Source organism: Pygoscelis adeliae, unplaced genomic scaffold (assembly GCF_000699105.1).
Source record: "Pygoscelis adeliae isolate BGI_AS28 unplaced genomic scaffold, ASM69910v1 Scaffold262, whole genome shotgun sequence".
In the NCBI taxonomy this organism is placed as follows: Eukaryota; Metazoa; Chordata; class Aves; order Sphenisciformes; family Spheniscidae; genus Pygoscelis; species Pygoscelis adeliae.
Genome location: NW_008824184.1, coordinates 1348903 through 1376370, shown reverse-complemented (window position 1 = coordinate 1376370; position 27468 = coordinate 1348903). Strand labels below are relative to the sequence as shown.

Here is a 27468-nt window from a genome sequence, read left to right as displayed (position 1 = left end):
GCCCCACCGCCTCCGCCCCCCCGCCGGCAGGACCCTGAACCCCCGGTGCCGCGGGTCGGATTCACCCCATCCCTTCTCGAAATCTCCTGGCCATGGGCCAGGCCCCAGCTCACTCGTGGGAACACACGCACAGAAAATCGGGTTCAGGTCTGCAGGAGCGGCTGCGGCAGAGGGACGAGCGTCCCCTGGGACGGGTGCAGGGCGTGCACGGGCGGCCAGGGAGCATCACCTCTTCGAGAGCATCCCTGTCCCGTCCCCAGGCACGGCTGGGCCTTTGGGGTTGTGTCGGGGGGTACCGGAGGCAGCTGAAGGTGGTTGTGAAATGCAGGGTGAAACGCTGCGGCCCCGGGGAGGCTGCGCTGGGGGAAGGCTCTCAAACCTGGATGGGGACTGAGCGATGCCATTTCCAGCCTGGGCTTTCTTTGCCGTTGCAGGATTTCCTGCACCCTTGAAGCAGGTCTCAGCTGGGGGAGAGCAGAACGAGTCCCCCCAGCTGCAGGGCAGCCCCCAGCCGGCGCCGCTCCTTCCAGAGACCATGTCACCCCGGTCTCCGCTACCCTGAGACCTCCCAGCAAGTCACGCATCCAGCCAAGCTCTCGGGTTCACTTGCAGGGAAATCACCAGCAAGTCCACATGCAACCCTGGGGATGGGCCCCAGCTCTCCCGGGACGGAGCAGACGAGAATGGAGGAGCCCCAGAGGACAGACCCTGCTCAGCCACAACCCCACACACTTGGGTTTCTATCGCTGTGGTTAAGGGTGGTGCCATGATTTAATAACCTGGTTATTGATAAAATCTAAAGTGCACACGCTAACGGGCAGCGGTGGGTCCAGGACGCAGAGAGTCAAAGAAAAAACAAACCAGAGGAAGTTTATAATCAATGACTTTTATCTTTTGAAAATGGAAGCAAATATTTGGACAGATACTATGGCCGCTCTATAAGAGCGCATCTTTCAGGACTTCGCTGGTTCTCTTCTGGGATATCACGGCTACAAAAAGCTTCAGGCACTGACTCCGGTTGAGCCTGGCTAGGCATCAGTTCATTTAAATAAAATACAGGCTATAAACTAAAAACCAGGGCGGCCTTTCCTCCGCCCTCCTCAGACCATCTACCACACACCGATCTCCTCCGGGCATTTCAATCCAGCGTCTCAGAAAACTTATTTCCCTCCAATTAGAAAAAACAAAAGGTCCCCAAGCACACAACCCTGAAGTCACACATACAAATCAACACGGAGATCACTGTTTGGGGGAGCATTACGTTTGGTTTTGTTTTCAGAAAAAAAAAAAAAAAACAAAACAACCAACCCCAAAAAACCTCACATCGCCTCAGCCATTTACTGCAATACAAAAATGTCACCGAACATTCAAATAACCCGGAGCGTCTGGACTGTGAATCCAGCATCAGTGGTCACAGACACAGGGCAGGGGACGCTCATCCCTCCTGCTGTGCTCGCCACTTAAAACAAAGAAAACCCACTTTTATGAAGCTTTCATGCTATGCAATTGTAACACATCCTCTGTCTCTTCGCGTCCCGTTCTCGTGCCTCTCCAGCTATGTCGCCTGGCCGTCCCGTTGGTGTGGTTTCGCCTTTACACACACAGACATCCCTCCAGAACAGAGAATCCTTAATCTGCAAGTTCTGAACATGCAAACACCGGAAAAAATGGAAAATTTGAGGATTTCTAGCTAACCTAATGGAAAAAAAAAAAAAAGATCACTTCAGCCTGGACGAAGGGACGCTCTCCCCCGCCGAGCGGCAGCCGCCGGGGATGCCCTGGGTGGGGGGACGCTGCTCTGGTGTGGCGGCTCCCAAGCACACAAACGTGCACGCACATCGGGGATGCAGTGAGCTGCTTCAGGGATCGATCCCCAGCTGGGACAGGTATTGAGGCTCCTCAGCCGACAGCTCTCGGCACCCGAGTCTTTGCCCACCTTCGGACTCGACGCGGGTTGCCGACATTTCCCCTGCCCTGCGGGGACGGGCTGTGCTGTGCTGGGCAGCAGCAATCCAGCCTGGCACAGCTTGCCGGGGTGGCACGGATTGTGTTCGTGCCCCAGGGACAGAGCCCGCAAGCAGGGACCCGTGCCTGCCTCGTCCCTGACAAAGGCAGCCCCCCTCACAGGGGAGACCCCACACGAGCAGAGGTTTGCTGAGCTGAGGCATCCAAGAAATTCCACGAGGAGCTCACGAGCCTGATGTGCCCACGGGGTCTCTCCCCTGAGGATCTCAAAGGACAGTGTGAGAAACCAGTTCTCCAAACTGGGATCAAAACCACCCTCCCCAGTCCCTTCCACTCCAAAGGACTGGGAGTGCAGGAGGTCTGGGGATGGAGGTCACTCATCTGATCCGGGAACAAGTAATTTCCTGCAAAGTTTTACGGCATGGTTGGGTGGTGAGGCAAGAATGATGGAGAGAGGAAAAAAAATTATAAAAAATTACAGAGGCATTTTGTTTCCAGAGACCCGTCATGATAAAGTCACCTAGCTACTGCTAATGCTGCTTTGGAAGCAGAGTCTAAAATTCTAACATCAGCACTAATGTGAGGGGCTAGAGAATTGCAAGCTCGCAGATTTCAAAAGCTTCTTTAAAGTCAATGAGCCAAAGAGCGTGGCAGCTCTAGTGCAGAAACAAATATTTACAGCAACGCATACAGCTGAAACGGACACCACGGAGAACCTGGTGACTGCAAATGTCCCACGGCTCACGTCCCCCATGGCACACCTTAAACTCTGTACTCCACGGATAAACGTAAAAACATTTCCTGCATGAAAGTGACTTCTGCCTCAAAATAAAATAAAAAAAAGTGGCAAGTAAAAACATGCCCGTCTGGACATGGCCAGAGGAATCCAAAACACGGGACTATTTTAAAAGGGCAACATGACGCTAGTTCAAAAGTTCTGTAGGGTGTAATAGGAGAAGAGGCGTTTTGTGGGACGAATCACCTCATCCAGAACTATGGTTTTTTTTCTTTAAACTGTCAGACAATGGGAACACATTAGGGAGGCAGGAAAGGCAGCTTGTACGATCTTTGAGGGGTCTCAGCAGCAGCCTTGGCCACACTGCAAAGGAAACCGATCTGATTGTTCAAAATGGAAGATTTATACAAAATAGCTTCAGTTTTGTTCTCTGAACAGTATAAACACCCACCATGCGCGCACACACACACGCACACACACGCAGTGCTGTCCCTTTAAATTTAAAACACAAATACTGCAAAATGGCAAATAAGAAAAATAAAAAGCAACTTTTTTTTTTTGGCAACTTTAAAAAATGGTTAAGAACAATGTGGCATTGGTCCCTAAATCTAGAAAAAGATATTTGGGCACAACATTGAAAGTCAGAATGGATTTGTTTTCAAGAATTCATAACACCTGGAAAAAAAAAAAAGACTGTAAAAGTAGCACTTATTCTTTTTGACTTGTTTGACACAGTCACATAAATTCATTAAAACATCAGGAAAAAAAAAAATCTTTCACTAAAAAGCTTGGCTTTTAATCATCGGCTCTCGTTGACGTGAATTTAGGAGAACAGGAAAGCTCGTACTGGAATGCTGCAGGCTGCTGCTTGCCGAACTGGGGAACTGGAATGTGCCTGGGCTGGCGGCGGGGCCAGCGCCGCTCGCCCCGCTCAGTCCGCGATCTTTGCCATCTGCTGCTCCAGCTTGGAAATGCGCTCGTCTTGGTTGGTGATCGTGTCTTTTATAGATTTCAGCTCTTTCAAAATCTCATCCAATTTGGCTTCGTTTTGCTGGAAGACAAGACAAGACATGTATTTGTTAGGAGAGCTGGCGGGAAGAGCTCTGCGGACGGGAGTTTTCAAAGCAAGGGGCTCCTCTGAATGGGATTCTTGCGAGCCATAAGCGTGCCAGGGTGCACAGGCAAGCGGGCCGAGTATGCACCACGCGCCTGGCACAGGCACTGCGGCAGTTGTGATGCTCAGGGCATGGACCAGCACTTCCAGCGGCGGCAGTGCAAGCTTCAGGGACGTACTGGACCAATATCTGCTCTTTAACAGTGTTTAAGGACCTCCCTGACTGACAGCTGTCACTTCCACATCTTGGCATACTACTATACCACACGTTAGCTACCACTCCCAATTATGAACTCGTATGACCTCCTTCTGGACCTGCATAGTCTGAGGCTCATTTGTCCCACTGTCTGTGCTGGGTTTTACACACAGAAGAGGTGCACAGAAGCTGTCCCAGGCAGGTGGGTGGCTGGACCAAGTAGTCAAGCTTTCCTTTGTGTTACAATTCCCAGTAGTCTTCCACAGCTACAGAAACCTTGCCTGGAACGCCACAACTCAAGTACCACCTCAACTCCAGGTCACCCACCGGCACCCAAGTCCCGGGGTACTTGAGTCATACGTGCTTGAGCTTTGTTATAGCTATTTCTGAAGATGCACCACCCTGGTAATCACATCTCAGGCCACCATCCCCAAAAGCTTATGGATTTTACTCACAGTGTTTGAGGCATCAGCTGCTTTCTTTGGAGCATTTATGAGATCGCTTTTCTTGTTTGCGGCAGGCTTGCTGTCCAGTATGTTCTTCTTGACCACCTTGAGATCCCTGTTCTTGCCTGGAATGTACCCATGCTTCAAGGAGATGAGAAGGGGATCGGCATTCTTCCCCTCAAACCACTCCTCTGCTTCCAGAGCTGCTTCTGGGCCAGCTGTATCAGGGTACAGGTCATCCTGGAAGAGGTCCGACTGCAAGCCAGAAGAGATGAATTGGTCAAGTGCTTTGGGGCTGGAAGGCACGAGCTGGCTTCAAACCACATAACCAGGAGGTAGTGCTCACCTTTCGAGGAACTGTCATGATGATGGGCTCACATTTCCTCTCGTGAAGCTTGAAGAACCTTGCAAAGAAAAAGAAAAGGTGCAACTTAGATGTGAGGACATCCAACGCCGTGCAAAGGAGGCCTCGGTTCTGCCGCTCACACACAGCAGCGTACCGGGAGACAGAGGCGATGTGAAACGAGCAACCAACCCTAAGGAGTCACAGCTGGGCCGCGCTAGGACTTGCAGGGCCCTGCGAGGGCTGGAGAAAACCACCTGGGTGCGCGCAAAGCTCCCCTCTTAGGTATCGGATGACTTCAGAGGGTCATACTTTGGCCAGGGGGGGCTGTCAGCAAGGCACAGCCCACTGCTCGGACCATCGAGACAAGCACCACACCAGTAATTTACAGGTACACACTAGCCAGCCTTCTGCTCACCGCTCACACGTGTCTCCACGCTCCAGTCACCCCTTGCAGTCCTGCTTTGGGCCAGTGCCACAAACTCCAACATCCTCAGCCTGGCCACCGGGCACTGCTGCCGAAATACTCGTGTGCTTTCAGGCAAGTGCAGGCTCTGCTCCCTTTCAGGGGCTCCTGCTTTCATTATTAATCAAAGGAGCATCAAAAGGCTTCATATGGGCAACATCCAGCATGTTCCCTACCAGCGGTGTGCCAGGAGCCACTGCAGTGACACAAACCTGCTTTCCTGAGATGCTTTCTTCCTTTGCCATGTTTTCTGAATCACAGCTGCGCTCTGGTCACTGCACTGCTGCTTTAATTTCTCTCTAAATTCCTGAAAACAGCTTCTAACCCGCTTACTGTGTACAAGCTGTAGACTGATCGCAGACTTAGGCACCAAAAGTTATCATCGATGTGTTGGCAGCGTAGGCTGTAACTGACCTGATGCTAGGCTTTCTGCAGACAACGTATTCTGCTAGACATCACTCATTCATTTGTAACAGACTCAGCCTAAGTCCCAGCACATTTTGAGGTTATATCACGTTATGCCCAGCACAGTATCACTTCATGTCACAGGTCCAAACAAACACTGCAGAAGCAATAGTGTGGCAGAGAGGTCTTTCCAACAGCAGGGTCTTAACACCCAGCAGCGCTTGGTTTCCCAGCAGGGAGCACACACAAGGGTTTTACAGAGGGCTCCCAGCCCCTTCCCCTCCTGCCATACTCCTCCCTTGCCTGCAGAAAGCTGGCTGACGTGCACCGTAGGAACGTGGCTTGCACTGTCCAGGTGCAGTAGCAGGACTTTCCATTTCTGAATGGCTGAGCTTGCGACAGGGTGGCTTGCTAAGACGACACCACGCACCCTGACAGCCTCTCTCCTTACCTGGCAATCTCACACTTGTTCACATCAAGGCCCCTCTTTGGCATGAACCCCATGCCCCTCTGCGGCTCTTTGCTGCTGAAGGTGTTGAGGTAGTGAACGTAGGGGGATTCGTCCGTGATCTCAAAGTAGCGAATACTGCTGTCACCCTGCAAGAAATGAAAGGAGGACACTCCAGAGGCTGGAGGGGCCAGCGCTCCCCGTGCCCACACGCCTGCTCCCTGCTAGGCTAGGCAGCCATTGGTCTCACCCGCTAGCCTTTCCTTCCAGGAACGCCGCCACGGAGCAATGCACAGTTTATAACTGGTTTTTTTTGAAGCTGAAACTTCCATCGCTTACGAGTCGAATATGTCTCATCTCAGGCTGCTCACAGCAGTCGCTATCACACAGCACACTGCTGTGTTCCCGCAGAACTACCATAAAGCAGACCCCTACTGTAACCCAAACCCCTACTGTAACCCAAGTACATTAGCTGAACAGTTTCTCAGTGATAAGTGCTGTTCTTCAAAATACTCTGTTACAGTGACCCGAGCTCGTGCTTCAAGACTGGGGCCGTCAACTTCCACATCTCCACTCGTGAAAAAGCTAAACTTTCTGCCCCAGTCAGGCAGAAAGGCTATAAACCAGCTCCTCTCTGATTCCAGGCAATTCTACTACACTAGCATCTCTGAAACAGCAGAAGAGGTAGCAGATATAAAACAAGTATTCTTCATTAGCTGTTTACACAGATGGGATTCTTGAACGTACTTGTATGGTTCCTGCTTTGTAATTACTTGTTTATCTTGTCTTTGGCTCCTATTTGTACGAAGTCCAAAGGTGCGGCATCAGAAGTGAGCACTTTAGAGCACTTAACGCCTACGAATTGCTTTTAGAAAGGAGCACGCGATTCCAGTTTTCTATTATTTAACCCCACAAAATTAGAGTGAGTGTTGCTACATGCTCCATCGTCTTCAAGCACGAGGAGGAGAACATCTAAAATGTACCTTCCTCTCACACTAATGTACAATCATTTGGGTCAAACATCCAGTTACATACCAGACCTTCACAGGGCAGACTTCACAGGCTCTCTGTATGGTCCTGCAGAGTGAGGATCAAACCGATTTCAGAGCAGCCTCATTTGTCTGCAGCCCTGACCATTGCTGCAGTGCTAATTTTTTGGTTCTACCTTTCTCAATTGAGACACTTGGGGAACATTTCTCAGGCATCATTTATTCAACAGGAGTCTCCCTCTAAACACACTCAATCATTCCAAAAGCTTCTCCTTACCTTGCCACACAAGTAAATAATGTTGGTATCCGGATCGTAGAACGGCAGCAGGACCCCATTGCTGGTGTCCATCTCGTGAAGGGCTATTGGCTCCTCCATGTTTTTCTGGAAATAAAAAAAATGCCAGTGATGCTAATGAAGAACGGAAAAGCTCACGTTAACATAGGATCTATATTATTAACAGTTCTTTGCAGCTAGTGAACACGCAGCAGTGTCTTCACAACCCTGAAGGGTCTGTGTGTTACCATAACACATGCTGTAAATGTTCACAAGCTTATTCATTCGCCAAGGACATTTTAATCACAAAATGCAATAAAAGCAGGACCCAAGAAAATTCACAAAGTCAAAGGAAAGATATGACATAGTCATGTTAGCGAGCGTCTTGTCCCAGTGTGATGGGATTGCTGCTGTCTTGCTCCGCACATACAACGTATAGAATGAAGCGACCTTCACACACTCTGCTCTCTGTGTACATCTTCCCAGAGACGTCAAACGTGCAGCTCCCAGCTTCATTGCTGCTCTTGGTGAGGCAGGGATTGGTACAAGAGAACTCATTCCCTTTACTGAGTGAACATCCAGCCTAAATAACGGCAATACCTTCTGGCACAGGAAGCCTGCGTAGGAGCAGGCAGTAGATGGAAGAGGGAATGTGCTCAAGTATATGAACTATGAATTTAGTGGGTGACTGCAGGTCTGGGCTAGTAACTCAACGGACATTACAACAGCAAAGTAGTAATGGGACAGGAACCTACTGGATTCCAAAGGGCAAGCTGCCGTTCGCTCATGCGGCTGAAGCCAGTTGTGAAGATGTTTCCATCAGCAAGGAAAATGGCTCGCATGGGCCGGGCTCCCTCGTGGGTTTTCTCTTTCTCCTGAAAGAGATTTACAGGTTAGCCTCTAGCAATGAACAGAAAAGCCCATCTAGTGGTGGCTTCTCTTCTAGCTGCACAGAATTGCTGGCAGGACACACTGCTCCTCCACGCAGGATGACAACTACACGGAGCAACATCCAACTCTCTGCCTTGATGCTTGAGGGAAGAAACCAATTACTAAACTACAAGAGAAATGGTCATTCCTGGCTCATTTCAGCTTTGCCTATCAGACTCTTGCAAGGTTGAAGGAAGACTTCTTTGCAAGCTATGACACATACGCAGGCTGCTAAATTTCGATGTTGCATACACAACTTTGGAACTGTAATTATACAAAGGATTAGATGTGGAATTACACTCCTGCAGGTTTTAAAACTGAGCCCTAAAATCCTAGTTCAAACACTAATCCCAATAAACCCAGACAAATCCTTCAACCACTGCTGTCCCTTCTGTAATTTTTTCCTGACTTTGGAAAACACGACTAAACATGGCACATATACTAAGCAAGAAGGTTCTTTCTCTATACGCTCTTGCTAACTCTCTGCTGGAGTGAAACCCAGTTGCTTCTTTAATTATCATGCAAACTTACAGTAACAATTTCTTGTTTCCTGGGGTCAATAACTCGAACTTTTTTGTCTTTGGAAGCTGTACAGATTAGGCTGCCATTGCGATTCCAGCTCACATTGTAAATCATATCCACATGCATGTCATCCAAGTTTATGAGGGCTTCACCTGTTCCCACATTCCAGATAATGATTGCATTATCACAACCTAAAATAGAAAACAACAGCTAAAGTCACAACGCTGGTGTATACAGAAAAAAAGCCGGCAGCAGGGGACAAGGAATAAAACCTGCTGCAGCTCCAAAGCCTCAGATGCTGTCTCTTAAACACGCTCTGTGCAGCATCATGTCTGTGGAGCCCCAGGCAGCACACCCTCACTCAAACACAGGCTCAGAGCAGGGACCAAGCAGCCAGAGAGGGCACAAAACTCCTCCCTTGAAAGCGTCGAGCACCTCGCAGAGGTGCTGTGGCTGTCCCAAACAAAGGCAATTTATGTAGGAGTATTTGGGCACTGCTCCCACAGCTGGCCACCACCCCAGCCAACGTGCTGCCTGCAGGCTGGGGTGGGGGGTGTTGAAGTGTGCCCTGGCCACTGCTACTGCAGGAGCTTTGTGCAGGAGCTCTTGGGTCTTGGCTCAGCTGCGGGACCACAGAGCAAGAGATGCCAGGGGCAAAGAGGCGATGTTCTTACAACTCTATACGTGAGAATACTGGCTGGCAACCAGTCATTGCCTTCTCAGGTCAGAGAGATTTGCGACAGAAAGAGTAAAAGTGGCACGGATGGAAAATAGGCAAGTGACAGCAGGAGAAACAGCAGAACAAAGAGAAAAAAGAATGGCAGGCAGCAAAAGCTGACGCCAGCAGTTTCACAAGGACTACAACCATCAGGCGGGTGGCTTTGTTCAAGGACCAGACAGCAAGAAGACAAAGAATAAAGCCTAAGATAAGATGACAGCAAAATAAAGAACAGGACTGGAGGACCAGGTAAGGGAAGGAAAGCACAATGTGTGACTGAGCAATTTCTCCTAAGGCTCCAGAGGGGTGAAAACATCTAACAAGGCAAAAGATAACAATCACTCTGAACTCCCAAAGGGCATGAAAGACGTCCCAAATCAGTTTGTTGTCACCAGGAAGAACCCTGGGGACCGCAGTGACCTGACAGCATCCCTTCTCCTCTGTGTTTCTTAGGAGTAATCCTGGCCGGACTGCCTGGACACACACATCTTGCTGCTTGTGAGTACAGGAGTCTGAGGAAGCTACCTAAGAAAAATCACCTTCTCCTTTTCTATGTTCTCACACTGAGTTTCATTACATTAACTGCCACAAGGTCTGCAACTCCAAGCATTTTTTGGGAAACCGGATCAAAACCAAACTGGTACCTGAGAAGGCATTTACATCAACAGAAAATACACAGCTGAAAGGATTGGCTTCTTTTATTGGGCTCCAACCTAAAGGTCATGCTATGAAAACCTCAGACCGTGCTAATGGATAATGACTTATCCATCTTATTTCCATAATGATGTGACTGTTCTTCAGTGGTCAAAAAAAAATCTCATTGCGTAGACTGTAGCAGTCAAGGAGACAATTTGGAAAATGCTGAAAATGAAAGCTTATGGAAGGAACAGCCAGACTCTGGGATACCTTGCAGGGATCAGTGAAAAGGAGAAACAGTTGGGCCTTTTATAAAAGTATATGAAAACAGGGATGAGGAGAGCGCAGATGTAAATAGTTATCAGTGGATGAAACTTGCAGATCAAATAAAGTCTGGAACAATTTTAATACTGTAATTCATGCCTCCAGACAATTTCCTGGTTCTTGTCCCTGTAAACTGAAGATAATAAAAGGCCAAGATAAGGAGGGGGCTGTGAGCCACGTGTCCCGGTGTTCCCAGGCACTGCCATTAGTCTTGTGATTCACCGGCCCTAAGCAGCTGGGAGAGGAAAGAAGGAAAAGGAGTCAACAAGCTCTTCTCCAAAATACCTGGTGTGCAAGCAAAACGCGAGGGAGAGATGCTTGTTGACCCCACAGCCCTGACGCACCGTACCTGCACTGAGCAGCACGTTGCGTGCCGTTGGATGCCAAGCCACAATGCCGACCCTCTTGGAATGGCCTTCTAACACTACCACCGGCTCTGTCAGGGACAGGGTGAGTCCATTCTCGGGAATCTGCCACACCTGGAAAGGGGAAAGGAAAGATGGTTAGCCAAGGGCCATCCCCTCTGAAAAGCGCGTTACTCATTTGCTTCCTGCATCCTGCCTGGCGTGGATCCTGCATTCCATGCCACGGCAGAAGTTCGAGTTGTCACTTCTCAATATAAACAGGAAGAGACAATCGGGGAGGGAATCATTTCCAGCCACCAATAAACCCTCGGCTGATCAGTGCGTAGCATCCTCCCTAGCTCACGCTGCCAGCACATAACCACTGGCTACTTACGCTGCAAACGCCCTGTTATCGCTGTGTCCAGAGATCCATTCATCTCAGATGCTGCCTGAGAAGGACTCAAAAAAATTTGCCTTGCAGCTCAAATTCCATCTAAACAAGCTGCTGTCTTTTCAAATTATGCTTGCGTCTCAGAGGGACGATATTGCAGCTATACTGGTGCCTACTTTTTATTTCTTTAGAAATACTGGCAATTCGTTTTCACATTATGTTTACAGCCTCCTCTCAGATGCCATTTAACTGGGGAAGAGCAGTTTGGTCCTGGCAAAGGTTAAAGCAGACCAAGTTAGCGTTGCAGAAACTACCTTCGAATGCAGCAAACTGCCTGTTCACTTCTTGCCTGCTTGGTTACACAACCCTTCTGTTGCAAGCAACTTCAGGTAAGTGCCATCAGGAGAAGGGACAGACCCCCAAGGATTGCAGAGCACTGGAATTCCAGCTGCGGAGTCAGAGCAGGTTTATGCACCGAAGGAGGCAGCTTCTGCAACCGGCAGGGACCAGGGACAGGAGAGACAAAACCCATCACCCCATGCCCCAAGGCAGGATCAGCCCTACCAAAACTATTCCTGCAATTCAGCACTGGACAATCATCTTTGAACTGAATTTGACCTACATGTAGTGTATTAAAAAATTAAACAGAAAGCCCATCAGTGAGCAATTATAGCTACCTATAGATAGGTGGCAGCATTGGAGCACATTTGCTTTGCCTTCTATTGTTTGCTTTTTCTGGAGTTAGAGAATAGGGCTTGCCAGACCCTGCCCACCATGCCCAAGCAAGCTGTCAGAGCCAGCAGATGCGAGCCGAGCTGATTTCAGAAGCTAGGCAGACAGACATGCGTGAGGGCGACATGGATTTTTGCGCTAATTCCAGTTTCTCCCTTCTTGCAGAGATGGCTGCTGCTTAAATAAAACCCACCGGGATGCAAAAATTCTCAGCGCATACCAGCTCACCTCTAAATAACCCTAAAATGATTTCACTTTTCACTGACGCAGCTCTCAGTGCCGTCCCTCCCGGCAGCCTCAGCATCCTGGGAGGAATGACCTGCCACGGGCACACAACCTCAGCAGAGAATTTCTCTGCAAGGGTTGAAAATCCGTCTTTCTCTTCCTGCCTGATGGAACAGTGCTAGCAACAAGATGACATAAACCAAGGCTTCTACCAGCAATCACGTTTTAAAAATTGGGTTGCAAACTGGAGCTATTCAGCCTGGAGAAGCAGGATGTCATCCTGCTCACTTCCAATTCAACACCAGCTTTGCTAGTGACTGCAGCCACAGCACACTCGCAGAGGATTGTGCTGAAACACAACATGCCTTGCGAACTGCAACAAATCATTTTACCTACCCATTACACGATAAAACTGGGTTACAAAGCCGCCAATTTTTATAGAAGCAGCTTTCTTCTTGCCAGTCAGGGAATAACAGCCTGACAGTAGCAACAGTTTACATCATGTCTGCTGACAGGGGAACTTCAAACGTCAGTCTGCTACAACTGGTACCTGCACTTAATGTCGTAACTGTATGCAGGTCTCTCAGACGAACCGCCTCCAAACCCCTCACAATTGTAAGCGCTGATGCAATGCTGCAGAAAACGGGTATTACCTAAACCAGTAAGAAAGTTGGAAAGAGAACGCGAGAGCTGGGAGACGCCAGCAGAAGAGGCGATGCAGGAGAGCCAGGGGCTCTGAAGCAGAGGAACGGGAGGTGCCCAGCAGAGCATTAGGTGACACCAGTGCAGGGGTGGAGACGCTCAACACAAGCAGCTCGGGCCCGACAGCTCTGCCTGACAGGCAGATGCTGGGGCACAGCTGACGCGGGGATGAGAAACAGAAAAAACACCAAAAACACTTCTCTACTAGATGAAAAGGCCGTGACAGCCAAGACTGACCTACACGAGTTGATGTCACACTGAGGATTAAGCAGGAAGCCAGACATCTGGTTATTCCAGAGTCTTGAGGAACCCTTAAAAATGGCAAGCCTTGATGAACACAGCCATTTCTTCCCCTGAGAGAAATGGTGTGATAAAGTGGTCTGCCCCAATTCACTCAGCCTCACTCTCTTTGGGGGGGGGGAGCTTTGAAAATTGTATTTATTCACAAAAAGACCCAGGAGCAGCACAAGCTTCTGGGCCAAGCGTGACCTGCAGACAAGCCACGCAGGGACAGCAGCAGGGTCAGAGCAGCTTGCACACCTGCAGCTGCAGCCAACCTTCCACCCTGCCGAGGGACAGCCGGAGCAAAGGGACGGGGTCCCCCAGATCCCCGTTTCTGTTTCGCGCTGTCTCAGCCAGGAACGGTGCAGGGATCCTTCTGTGCAAGCGCAGCTTCGTAGCAAAGTAACTTGCATGCCAGAAAACTCCAGGACCAAGTTTAAACGTGAGCCAGCGAGTGCAGGGGGTGGGAGAGGAAAGGGAGGTATTAGAGGCAAAATACCAACAAAAAGGATTTTTTAAAAGCCTCTGGAGGACAGACAGATTTTTTTTTTTCTTTAAGGGAAAGCCCCTATAGTTTACAGCAGCTGCAGACCAGTGTAATCCTCTGCAGATTACAGAAACTATTGACCTAATAATCCTGAAAAAAAAAAAAGCTAGGAGAGGAGTGTGAAAGGTCAGAGTACGCTCCCAAGCGACCTGGCCCACTCATTCCTGCACAGGGTGGGGTGCCTGTCTTCAGCGTGGGATGAAATTAGATTCAGAGGGCAAATTAAGGAACTTTTGCTTTGGATGCAGAACCCAGCCTGCTGAAGGTGAGGACTCGGGATGAGTACACAAAGGAAACCTTGAAATACTGCGAGATTAACTGGACATCAGTAACAGTTTGTCAACTCTCCCACTTGTGGGGGTTTTTGGTTTCTTTTTTTTTTATTTTGTGAGGTTTTTTTAACTTAACATGGCTGTTTTGTTTGCAGTTGAGGAAGTGAAGTCACGCCACGGTGGTGCGTAGAGGTTTGGGTCTCAGAGGAAGAGCAGGAGGGGGAAAGGTTTTGCACAAACAGCATGTGAGAAAGAAAATAAAGCAAACTTTTTCAGCACTTTTATAATAGCCTTTAAAGAGAATCAAAAACTGCCTCTTCTGGCCCTGCACCAACCTGCAGAGAAGATTAAGTCAATTTTTAGAAACAACGTCAATTCCTATATTCACATTACGTGAGGAAACAAAGGAGTTTGAGCCCTGAGTTTTATCTACGTCCCTGCTCTTGTATCGCTGCAGGAAAAGGCACTTTGTGCATCCATTTTTTGTAGCTGTAAGACCTCCACAGCTAGCTGGTCCTGGTTCATCCTGTTCTTAACTGCCTGCTAGCAGGTTGGTGTCCCAGGTCATTGCAAGGGCCCTGCTTTCATTTTTTTAAAACAATTTGCTCAATCAAATGAACTCTGCTCTGGCCATTGCATGCAAACTCGTTAGTATTCACCTTCTGATGAAGCAAATTTTCCATAGCTGAGAAAGGCCCTCCGATACCATCTACAAGCCCTTATATAATCAAACATTTTCCAGCTGAATTAAAAAACCTGCAGTACATTACAGTCACTCAGCAGAATATCAAGCATGAATATTTAAGTAATTCCTTATTTGTTGGCACAAGAAAATAATTCTTCAAAGAGAATACCAGAAGAGGCCACAGAAGGTATCTGCATGCCACAGCGTTGTAAAGGAAGTCTTTCTGAAAGCAATTCAGAGCGGAGGAGATGGGAACTCCCCGTCCCGCTCTTCTGCAAAAGAAGAGAGAAATTCGGCAAAAAAACAGCAAATGGGGCAGAGAGGCTACTGCCCTTACCTACGTGGCATCGCTTGTCTGATTAGGGCTCTTGTGCTACGTTGGATGTATGAAATGGGCCACTTTCTGAAGAACTGGGAACAAGGCATAAAGAGGAAATACTTACACACTTGCAGACTACAAGTATTTCATTATATCTCGAACCACTTCAAGTGAGTTTTATTTGCCAACTCAAAAGGAATCTGTTGGCTTCGCACTCCAACTGGCAAGGGCAGGAGGGGACAGAGGCCAACGCGTGCCCCGAGGAATACCCAGTGTGGGACGAAGGAAGAGCATTCGCTCCTCCACGAGCCTACGCTCCCACAGAGAAGAAAGCAGGCGGTGTTTTGGAGAGGTCCGTTCTACTTTGTCCTCTGCTGGGATCAGACAGTGATGTGCTTATACCCATTGGCACCGTGACTTGCACAAAGGTGGTCTTGCAAGGGTGAGCTGTCCTAAATATTGTCCCCCACCATCTTTTTCTTCTCTACCTCCAAATAATTTCTGAATGCATCAGACATGACAGCAGAATTAATGAGTGTATCACCTGAAACTGTCAGATCACACCTATCAAGTGCCTCTCATCAGAAAAATCCCGATGCAGCTGCAAATAGTTAATAACACCTTTAAAGCTGTCCAAGCTACAAAGTCCAGCAGTATCAGAAAAAGAAGTCTTCCTTCCCAGTCCCTTATTTCAATCCCTAGTCTAACGATCTCAAATACCATACCTGTTCAAGGTTTATATGAAGCTCACAGGGTATTTCCACCTTCTACAGATCTGAGGTTTTATTTATATGAAAATGCTTCTAGCTTTTGAAAGGGCCAAGTTAACCTTCCTTGTGCAACACAAAGGCTGCAAACAGTTCGAAGTTACGGCTGCAGGGAATCGGCCCCCTTCATCTCCAAGACATTGGTTAGACAGCATCTCAAAGCCATGCTCTCTCCCTCAATACGTGTCTAGCTGATGATGAGATCTGTTGTGGCAGAGGGTAAGATCCTAAATCCTTGAGTGCCAAGGCACAGACAATCTTTAAGAATGTATGGTATTTTTTTTAAAAGCAGCTGGCACTTCTGCAGAAAGCCACGTGACCTCCTCCACCACATCACTTTTTCTCATTTCACATTGACTAATGAAGAGTTCAGAGCTGATGAACAACCACATACCCTTTAAAGTAAGATGAGTTTATTCAGTGACAGGCTGTTCGGGAAGCAGGACTCCAAAACCTTTATTGAAGAAAAGCAAAGAAAACAGGATGCTAAATTACCCGTGCCAGGACAGAAAAGCAATTAAAAATGTGAAGGCTCATGAGCTCATCCAGTTTGTTTCCAAACAGTCCAGGCCAGGGTTGTTCTTTATATACTCTAGCTCTGTCCAGCCCAGTTAACAACTGTCCCAAATGATTTGGGATACATCACTTCCCATCAGAAGTTATGCAATACTTAACAGGAGATTCAACTTAAGACTTCAGTCCTCTTTGCTTTCTTCATCACTACTGTTGGCACTCAGCTTCACTGCATTTTAAACCTCCAGCTAACATGCACCTAACGTCTTCCAAATCATGAGCTGCATATGCTTGTTCCTTCAAGCGCAGCAAGGACTCACTTATTTCACCTTCCCCGCTGCTTGCTCCCTTCCGCTCAAGACACGGTCACACCAACAGGTACCGTACACGAACGCGAGTGTGCAAACTCGCAGCCAGCTACACCGCGGTGTCTGTCCACATGCGTGTTGCCTCCAAGGATGGGGAGAAGCTCACCCCTCACTTCAGTGCGCGCAGATAAGCGGCAACCACAGAACAGACAACCTACCGTGAACCCACGCCCCACGGAGCTTGTTTGTGCAGTTGTGGGCTCAGATTCTTGGAGACAGTCTGTGTCTACATTAGGAGCATTTGGACAACTTGTAATTGAACACTGTTGGTTTTTCTACAGAATTCAATCCCTCTGGAGCCTCACAACATACTTCTCATTGCATTTGGATTAGAGACTTATTATGCCTCCAAGAAGGCAGCTATGGACCTTAGCTTCGCCTGCTTCTGTTGATGCTCATGTTTCAGAGACCGTTCCTTCCAACTCGCAGCCCTTCTGGATCCTTGTTTCTGGAGGAACATTCCTGCATCCTTCAAAGTCTAGTTCTAGTCCAGTAGTGAACATTACAAATGCAGAAGCTTGTTGTTTTGTTTAATATTAAATATAGTACATTTTGTTAACATGCTTCAGCTTCCAAGACTGAGAGATCACAGGCAAGAGCTGTCCCAGGATAAGCCTCTTGGGATGAATCCCCTCCCAAACATTTTAACGATGAACAGAAGCAAAGGAATTTATCTGACATGATCTATAATAAGATTTCAATATAACATTCAGCCTACAGCATTTCTAAATATGGCCAAAGATCCCTGAAGTTATTTGGCATTATTTCATCTTACAAGGATTTTCTTTCACTTATTCTGCTGTGTTTGCATACATGGGATTCCACATCCATCACGGAGCAAGGTCGTCTATTGTTCATTGGGCTCTGACCGAGGTAGAATAGGTCTCAGGAACAAGGTTGGCAGGTGCAGAAACTGGATTATTTTTTATTTATTAAAAAAAACCTTTTTTGACATCTACTCACAACCTATAGATACAGGAAAAAATGAAAGCGTCGCCCTTAAATCAAGGGCTGAAGCAATTCTGAAACCTGATGGGCTTGTTCCCCTCCAACCCCCACCTCTTCCCAACACACACCACTACATCCATTAGGCTATTTGAGGTAAGGAACCATCTCAGCCTTCTGCAAAGCACTACAAATCAAAACACCTCACCACTGACTGGCACGCTTTCTTCTCTTTCCTCTTCCCAAACACCAGACAAATCCCCAGCAGAAGGAAAAATGGAAGAGCAACTGAAGACAAAGCCAGGAAGACACAGGCCAAGTCCGTTACTCAAAGTGCCATCTCAGTGCTGAAGAGATTCTTCTCAGGCGTCTAAGGTTGCACCTTCTCCAACATAATGTGAGAAGAAAGTGCCAGTTGTGAGAGCCCAAATTCTGCTGTTACGCAGGTAATAAAGCTTGCTCTGCTATTTTTGCTCCTATTTTTAGCTAGGTCCTGCAGCCAAGATAGCATCGTTTCTTAAACCGAGACAAAATGTGATTTGCAGAATGCCCATGACCACTCTCACATCAGCAAGGACTCTGCCCTCAGCCTCGGTACAGGAGATCTCTTTAGAAATACAAGTGTCATTTGCAGCAGCATTTTGAGCACGAAGCAAATGCCGCCCCGCAAGACAAATTAAATACACTTACCATGACGGTGCAGTCCTCAGAGCCACTGGCGATGACCTGGTCATTATGAGGACACCAGTCTATGTCCAGCACCGGTCCTGTGTGGCCACATACTGTTGGGTAGGACTTGTCAATTCTGCCTGTCTGAAGAAGGGAAATGAAGAAGAGCTGTAATACACAGACAGCACAGAGCACATCTCACAGAGTGGAAGAAGACGCTTCCTAATTCTCCATGAACTCTTTCAGTATTCACAATTCCATGAAATTTGAATCACCTCATTTATCAGTAGACGAAATGAACCAGCGACTCTTCTCTAGCACTGACTAGTTGGAAACTCCTGATGGTGCAAGACAAGGCTTCAGAAGTTCAGCACAGGAGGGCTTTGCTCCCCCTCGGATGCAGGGATGCTTTGCTGCCCATATCTCAGCATTTGCTGCAATGCCATCCCTTTGTCCATCTCCAATGTTTTGGGAAGAGGGCTCTGCCCGCATGGTGAAGCTCTGGTTTTGTCTCTGCTTCACAGCAGCGGCCAGCAATAGCTAAAGATAACCAAGCTAAAATTTTAATTGAAGGGTGTTGCTGGTCATTGAATTTGATGAACTTGGTAGTCTGCTTGTTTTCATCATAGAAGTATTTTGCTTAGATGGAAAGTTTTTAGGACACAGTGGTGCAGAGTAAAATACCATTTTCAGGAATAAATACTGCCAATACAGACTGCCACAGCCACAGCCACCCATCCCGATCCGCACCTGCCTCTCTATGGCCGGAGGACCAAAGCCCCCAGCATGCTGCCAAAGTCAAGCTCACTACACAGATAAACCTTCCAAGAAAGCAAGCTAATGAGATGTTCCCATCTGAACTGAGACAAATCTAGTGATGCCAACGCAGTTGTTGCAAAGACACCATCTTTGTCAACTGGTTTTACATTTTGCTGATGGAGCCCCTCAATATCCTGAAGCACCCGACCCCCCCCCAACTGCTGATGCGCCTAATACCCCAGCTTCCTCTGTGTGAAAGGAAATAAAAATCCCTCTAGCTAATCATCGTTCTCTCTCTCAGTCAAGTCTTGCACACATGGGAAGCATTATTTAAAATACTGAAGACACACGGCAGTAGTGGCAGGGCGAGAAGACTCCGGCACTTCCAGGGCCAGAACCCGGGTCCCGCTCCGAGGGGTTTTGTTTCCAGGGAATGCCACGATGGCCTTTTCATGAGCGATGGGAGAAGAGAGGCAGGAGGGAGAGGTCTGGGATGGGGTCGTCGTCTTTCGTGTTTAAACATGCAGAAGAAATGGTTGGCATTTCACTTCTGCCATTCGGTGATGACATTCCCCAACCTTGGAGGTTACATTTCTTAATATATGCCTCCTACCCATCTCCATGCGGAAGGCTGTTCCTATTCAACGCTGTCTTACATACAAAGGATCAGAATAATGCTGGATACTGGCTTTTGAAGACTACTGACCTGAAGACCTCTACTAGCAACAAAACAAGATATAGATTCAAACAGACTAAGTTACAGAAACAAAACAATCACTATTTCCTAAATGTCCCAATTTAGGTTTCAAAAAAAGACTGTCAGTGATTCAAATGCTTTTGAAATTATTAAAAGTGTTGTAGATGAAAAGCCATAAACCAGACATTCAAAAATTAAAGTCTGTGTAATCCTTCTCGGATGCCATAATGTGAAAGAGGATTTAAAAAAATTAATACATCCAACTGACATGTATAGTCCATCCATTTTAATTTATCTAATTAAAAAAGAACCATGCAGAGCATATGCGCATGTACATATTTCAGAAGTCACATTACAGGCTAAATACAAATATAGACCTAAAAATACGACTAATACTGCGAGATGTCAGTGGCTACCTGTTCTTGCTCCTAGGCAGGGCTCAGAGTAATCCTCTCAGAGGAGCCTATGGTAATTATTTGCAGGCTGCACGAGTGCTTGTCAGTTTAGTTTAGAGTTTTTACAGTAATTTATTACTGGAGGGAGGAAAAAAAAAATTCAATTTGAACAAATTAAACCACAAACTTCACCTTTCAGTTTTGATCACGATGAACCTGAACAGCATGAGCAGCAGCAGCCAACTGTCTGTGACAGCCAGCTGACCGCAGGGACCAGGCAACCCCACCGCCTGCTTTTGATCACCTAAAACGGAGCTCATTTTTTAAACCAGCTATCTTGTACATCCATTAGCTCACTAAATGGCAGCGCTCCGAGGACAGCGAGGCAAACGAGACGATGGAGGCTCCGTGTGAGCCTGCGGCAAGAGGGAGCTCCCAATGCCCAAAAGCAGAAGGGACAGCGCAGCCATGGGCTTCCAGCTCCCACGGGGGAGCGAGTCCCCTTCCCTCGGCAGGCGAAGCAGCAAGCTAGAGTAAAGCTCAGTCTTGCTGTCAAGCTGAGGAACTTGAGATGGACGCACAGGCGCAGCTGTTTTGGACAAGGACAGCATACATTTCTGGGGCCCGAGCCATCTAGATCAAGAAGAAATTGCAGATGCACAAAGGGGAAGTTAAACCAAACTGAGCAGAAATACCTTTGCACCATGTTACAGGTGAATAGATGCTTATCTGCACCATCTGTGAAGTGCACCCTTTTCCTGCCTGAATGCGGATAGTGACATACAAAAACTATTTCTAACAAGGGAACAGACAAGGTAAGGATGGGGAAAACGAGATGTTATTTAGAAGCACTGTGGGAGATGCAATAACTTCAAGCAACCTCAAGCATATTTATTCACAAAAATTTACAAAACCGAGCAAGCGGAGTACAAACAAGAGAAGGAGATGTCACACTGCCTGCAAACACAACAGCTCCCCAGGATCTGGCAGAGGAAGACAACGCCAGGGGAGACGCACGGCCCAGCGGCAGCAACTTCTACACTTGGGCACAGCACTACCGCACTAGAGGACCAACTCAGCTACTCACCAGGGTCCACAAAGAATAGTGTCAAAACAGCAAAGCGAGAACAAACAAGGATGTAAACAGACAGAAAGGCTTACTGGCCAAAAGGCTGCCGTGCTGCTCAAAGCTGCAGTTCGGCTAGCAGAAGTCCAACCACTTTCGGAGAAGCTACTGACTTGTGGTCAGAAACACAAAAACATCTTTACGGCGCAGAGGAAACCATGGTGCTTTCCTGAACACGTAACAAAAAGCAAGAGCTCTCCTCGGCAATGCTTCTAAATGCACTTCATCTGCTCCACTTCAAAAAAAACCAAACCAAACCACCCCACCACTTTTTTTAGAAAGCGTGACCCTTCAAAAGGGGATCAGGGGGGCTGTCAAGGGACAGTAACTCATATCACCACCCCAGGGTCTGACCCAGCACACCTTTTCCTCAACCACCCAGCAGGGTAAGAAATGAGCTGTTTTTAACTCAGATGTGTTACTTTACCACCTCTCTAAGCCAGTTTTGTAAATACTGTCCGTGCAGGCTACACCGCAGGCTTCCTCCTCCCAGCAGTGTTCTCCTCTCCGGAGCAGGGGATCCCTATTCCTGGCATCATGCGGGATTAGCTGTGCACAGAAGAGCTTTAAAAACAGTATTTAGGGGGCTTTGCCAAAAGGAAGAGACCAGGAAGCCTGCAGTAGGGTATTAAAAAAAAATGCCAGCCTGTAAAATCGCCAGATTCAACGATTCTAAACACAATTCCTTTTAAAAGAGACGCATCTGCCACAAGAACACCACGAGGTTTGGAACTTCGCTGCCAAATGGATGCGTTTTCATGCTACTGTAATACTCCCAGGTTTGGGGATTTATTTATTTATTTTTAATATGTAATCTTTTAATTAGTTAAGGATTTAAAATAAATCTCAAGTGCTGATACACAGCTTAAAATTAACTTGGTATGACTTCAAGAAACTAAATCCTTCTCATAATCCATTACGACTGTGGTTGAGCAACACATCACAGTAACAACTTTTGAAACTCAGAGTTGTATTTTATAAAAAGTTAGCAAAAAAGGTGAATTTGAGGATTAGTATTAATATGCTGATGGCACTGACCAGAAGCACACTCAATATTCAAGTCCTTCAACAGGTGGTAAGCTGACCTTACCAAATGAATTCATTTAGTGCTTTCATGTATCCCAGATCAGAAAAAACTAACAGATGAGGATAAAAAAAAAAAATCATTATTAAATCCAGAAGGGACAGATAAGCAGCCCAGGAAAACTGCTCCTACAAAAAGTTGTTATTTTTATGAATTAATCTGTCTTACGATCACTTCAAAAAAGGTGAATTTGAGGATTAGTATTAATATGCTGATGGCACTGACCAGAAGCACACTCAATATTCAAGTCCTTCAACAGGTGGTAAGCTGACCTTACCAAATGAATTCATTTAGTGCTTTCATGTATCCCAGATCAGAAAAAACTAACAGATGAGAATAAAAAAAAAAAAAAATCGTTATTAAATCCAGAAGGGACAGATAAGCAGCACAGGAAAACTGCTCCTAAAAGTGGTAGTTTTATGAATTAATTTGACTGTCTTACGATCACTTCTCTGCCAGAAAAGGGCAATTGGTTGCAGGAAACAGCTCATGGATTATGGTAAAAATATCACGGAGAACAGCTGCTTCCCCCAACCCATGGTTGCGCTCATTAAGATCGTCATTTAAAATAGGGAAGTGGCATCAAGTTGCACAAGCAAAAGCAATTCCCCCACCCTTACTTTGCAGAAGTTTGAGGAAGGAAATCAGGTCACAACTGCAAAGTTTGAAATACAAACCAACTAGTACCTTTTCTCTGTTAGAGAGGATATTCCTTTTTTCTTAGCTAAATTGTCTATTTTCCTTACAGCAAACTCAAGTTTCACAAACTCCGGTCGAGTGAAGTTTAATGTGCTCTGGCCACCGAGCCTCCACCTCTGGTTGCAGCTGCTGGTCATGCAGGAGACCGCTGGGAGAAAATACTGCAGTAGGATGTAATGAAAGTGCATTGCTCTCTCGTGACCATGACAAATAGACATTAGTCACCCAGCAAACCAATCAAGGCATCCGTAACTAATTCGGAAGATTATGAAAAGTGTTACTCCCAAAAGGTCTACTGTAATGTCATGCAATAAGAGACTCTGAGGCATTCATAACTACATACTGCTTTCAAACCGGACCACTATAAACGTTGCTTGTGCCCTCCAAAACATTCCTCAGCAGTGCTCCTGTTCTCATTTTATCACCTTGACAGCTGCAGGGCTGTGACATTACAGTAGACATTACGGGCTGCTACAGAACGGAGACAAAGGTCCTTGTTCCGGAGTGCCCAGACCTAAACGGATGCACAAAGAGGAGGAAAGAAAAATGCGGTGACAGACAGGAATCCTGCACAAAGCCAACCCTGCCCGAGCAGCAAGAGCAGGGCTTTAAAAACCACAGCATTGTGCGGCCCCAGCAGATTTGGCATCACCGCTCAAAGCACAGTTTGGAGGGTTTCAGGCGTGTGGGCAGATGGGTGGAGCAGGCAGCAATGGTGAGGTTCGTTTCATGCCGCTGGGAGAGGAGCTGCAGCAGCTGGGGGACTTCACGGTTTGCAGCGGGTGCTTGCAGCTGACCGGAGAATGGAGGGGTAAGAGCTCGTTGCAACTGCAGGATGCTTTACACTGGAAAAGGGTATGTTTGTCTGCAGAATCCGTCACAGAATTAGTTGCAACAATCAGCTACTCACACGCTGGCTTTAAAAAAAAAGGAGAAAAAACCAACACAAACCACCCCCCAAAACCCAACCCAAACTGCTAACTCCTATCAGTCAGAGCTGGCTGTGCAGCACGGCTCCAGCATTTCAGCTAACATCCGTACCAGTTTCTAGAGGAAAGCTCTAAACACACTTAAAAATTAAATTTTTGCCTCAGCTAACTTTTAGCTGGGGAAGCCCTTCAGTCAGAAGATGCAGAGATTCAAAACAAAGAGGCCCATTGCCCAGAAATTACATTACAATTAACAAGATATAGAGTAGCTCTTTTGTTCCGCCCCTGAAGTATGATTTCAAAAGCAGTTAATTCCTGTTAGTAAAATAGGCATACTACCTTTCCAGCTGAAGGAAAACTAATCGGTGTCCTAAAAGTTTAGGGTTCTGGGATAAAGTGGTAGGACCCTGCTGCAGTTCAGGGGGCAGTGGAAGATGAGCACCCACCCAGAGAGGGCAGAGCTGCTGAGCAAGGAGGCAGTGCCCAGAAAGCATCCACGGGCAACAGCAGCCTCGCGTCACCCAAACACGCTCATCCCCGAGAGCTGGGAACAGACGATCCTGCACGCCAGCATCAGCCACGGCGCAACAAACTAGGACCAGTCAAAATGCAGACGGGGAAGGAGGAGACAGAAGAAAGCCTGGACGGATCCCAGGGAAGAAGCCATTCTATTCCAACCACTTCTGTTGAACTCATTTTGTCCCTGGACTTCCAAGATTTCAGTTTAGTTGGAAGTTTTAAACAGCTAAACGAGGATTTTACCCTCCGTTTCAGGCCCACCTGCAGCCCTGCTGTAAGTGTGCTTACATGTATGGTTTGTATACTACATAAACCAGTGACATTATGCCACGGAGACAACTCAGAAATTCATGCTGCTGGTAGAGCAAAATTATTTTTCATCTGAATATTGGACAAATACACAACTTATGAGGACTTACTCCACTCCTTACACTCTGCTTTAAGCACTGCATAAGGCAGATGCAGAGCATGCGTAGTGCTCTCCAAGCGCAACAATCTCTCTCTCTCTCTCGTACCTTTTTGCAGACAAAACTATCAAGCACAACTTCCATTTTCATTATTGGACAAGGCCTTAAAACTGCAGCAGTATTTGTACAAACCATTGGTTGACCATAAGAAAAGGGACAGTATTTGCTGCTTGCTTTCCTGAAGAAATGAGATTTATTAGCCACACTGCCTGCCCTCTCTTCCCTAGTACACTAGAACCTGATGAGCCATTGGAATCAAACTGACAGTGATAAATATAAACTTTTTTTTTTTTAAATCAGCTTTAGAGAAAAATCGAAGGCGAAATAAAATAAAGAAATCCAAATTAGTGCCCCACTAGGGAAGGTGCAGTTCTAACTCAAGCCCACGTCCCTCCTGAGCAGCACAGGCACCCCAGGTGGGCTCGTGAGGCACCCACGGGAGGTGGGCACGTGCTAATGGGCCAAGAGAGAAAGGACGTGGAGAACATTTGCTCTATGCAGAGTGGATGTAGGAAAAATCTGCAAGAAATGAGGTTTTAGCAGTTCCATTGGTCACAAGATAACGGAGATCTTTAAAAACCACCATTGTCTTGCTTTTTTATTCAGCTGTTGCAGAGTTGTCTTGAATTTTAACCTCCTCCACCCAACATGTAAAACTACTTGGAGCCGCGTGGAAGTCTGACCAAAATTTAGGAGGAAATATGCCTTAATAGTCTTCAACCTTGCAAACTTCTCTCACAGGGACATCGCTATGAAAAAGACCTACAGTGCTAGTACTGACAGGGGCTGCATGGCAGCCAAAGTCAAGACGACAGTAACTCATTTTAATTCGTATCCTTCCATCCGCACTCCACCTAAAATTGCTGGAAGGGCTCAATGAACCCATCACAGCAGTACCTCCTGATTTTATTTTACACACAATCCAGAAAAGGATGATTTTTTCCCCACTCCTTCCTGGAGGAATGAGAATCTGGAACAGCTGATTAACAACTTACATACGCCACGGCTGAACGCTAAGGCACGTCACTTGCAGAACAACATACTCCTTCAAGAAGATCATTCCTGAGGTGTGCACTCACCCACCCACATGCTAATTGCCTCTCAGGGCACCTATCTGATCACAGCTTCTGTAGGAATGCTGCCTATGTAAAGGGAGTGCAGTAAGAAGTCAGGCACACAAATGGAAAATCTAATAAAAGGTATATCCAAAGGGGACTGAGTAAGCCTCTTCTAAAGGCCTTACATAACATGACTTTCAGCTGAAGGCATCTTTCTAGATGAACAGAAACAAAAAGGAACCCTTTGCAGCAGATTTTTTCTTCGCAGATACAAATGGCAAAGACTTTTCGAGGAGGGGGGAAAAAAAAAAATTATATCTAGTTCTGCAGTAATGTAGACCCAGCACGAGAACCATGCACTAAACCCAGGTATTTGCAAGTCACTTTCCCCAGCACATCAAGAAACCCGCAAAATTTTAATCTGTAAAGCAGGAATCACCCATCAGGTTGGGCGATTATATCCCCCACAACCCCTCTCCTTTGACAGCAGAGGCGGGGAGATCTCTGCCCTGCTGTTTCCATCGTCATCCGAAGGGAGATGAGCACGCCGAACACAGCACAGCGAGGGGCACAGCCCTTCCTAACACATCCCAGAAGGTAACCCGCAGTCCTGAGTTCATTCTGCTGGGAACGATGCGCAGAAGCAAAGATGACAAGCCCACCACTTGAACGCCAAGCGACCCGCCCCGTCCGGGCTGAGCACGGGAGGGCTGCAGGGGCGAGGCAGAGCGACCGACCCTAGACCCTTGCACAACGCTGTTGTGAAAGCGCCCAACCTGCCAGCTCACCTCTGCACCGAGAGCCGCCGAGGCAGCTGCACACACCCGTCCTGCTCGCACCGGAGATCGCCGGGGGACGCAAGCAGAGAATCGCTTCTTCCCTTACCTGCCCGACTCTTCCTTAGTTCCCTAAGAACAGGGACTACCTGCCATGCTGGAGGTGACCTCCACCTAATCCAGCAGCACGTGCCCACCAGCAAGCAAAGGCTGAGGCACGCCCCACTTGAAGAGTTTTACCCTGGGGTTCCCTCCCTGCGCACCCGCTGTTTCGCTTGGGATAAGGCTCGAAGAAAAACAACTCTAAAAGCCTGCAAGCTTCCAGTTTAATGGCGATATTCTACACTAACACTTTGCTCAGTACCAGTCACCCATACTCCAGAATAAGCAGGCAAGTTTTCAGTGCTTTCCCCCGGTGTGTACAGTTAATGCTGATTATCTTGACTCTTACAACCTACACACCATTAATTGGTATGAGTTACAGCTTTTTTAAAATACGTGGTTCGCTCCAACGGAGGCCACCTCTCTGCAGACCGACCGGCCAACCTGTGGGAATTGCAATTTTCAGCAACTCAGCCGGCGGCCGCGGCTCTTGCTGGAGCATGGGAATGGCGAGCTCCTGGCAGAGACCCTGCACATGTGCACGCAAGAAAACAGGAAGTTCAGACAAAGCCTTTCCACAGCCA

The 27468-nt window shown here is 47.4% G+C and overlaps 1 protein-coding gene across 1 annotated transcript in view; it reads right to left on the bottom strand.

The window, feature by feature from the left end:
• Positions 1-867: 867 nt before the first annotated feature.
• Positions 868-27468, bottom strand: part of CORO1C (coronin, actin binding protein, 1C) — a 29857-nt gene continuing 3256 nt past the window's right edge. Inside the window, exons 2-10 of the mRNA XM_009334400.1 lie at positions 18295-18417; positions 10862-10991; positions 8844-9025; positions 8138-8257; positions 7386-7490; positions 6123-6268; positions 4804-4861; positions 4467-4712; positions 868-3752 (exon numbers count right to left, since the gene is read on the bottom strand). Coding sequence (XP_009332675.1) covers positions 3633-3752; positions 4467-4712; positions 4804-4861; positions 6123-6268; positions 7386-7490; positions 8138-8257; positions 8844-9025; positions 10862-10991; positions 18295-18417 — 1230 coding nt within the window. The 3' untranslated portion in view covers positions 868-3632. The remainder of the gene's footprint in view (positions 3753-4466; positions 4713-4803; positions 4862-6122; positions 6269-7385; positions 7491-8137; positions 8258-8843; positions 9026-10861; positions 10992-18294; positions 18418-27468) is intronic.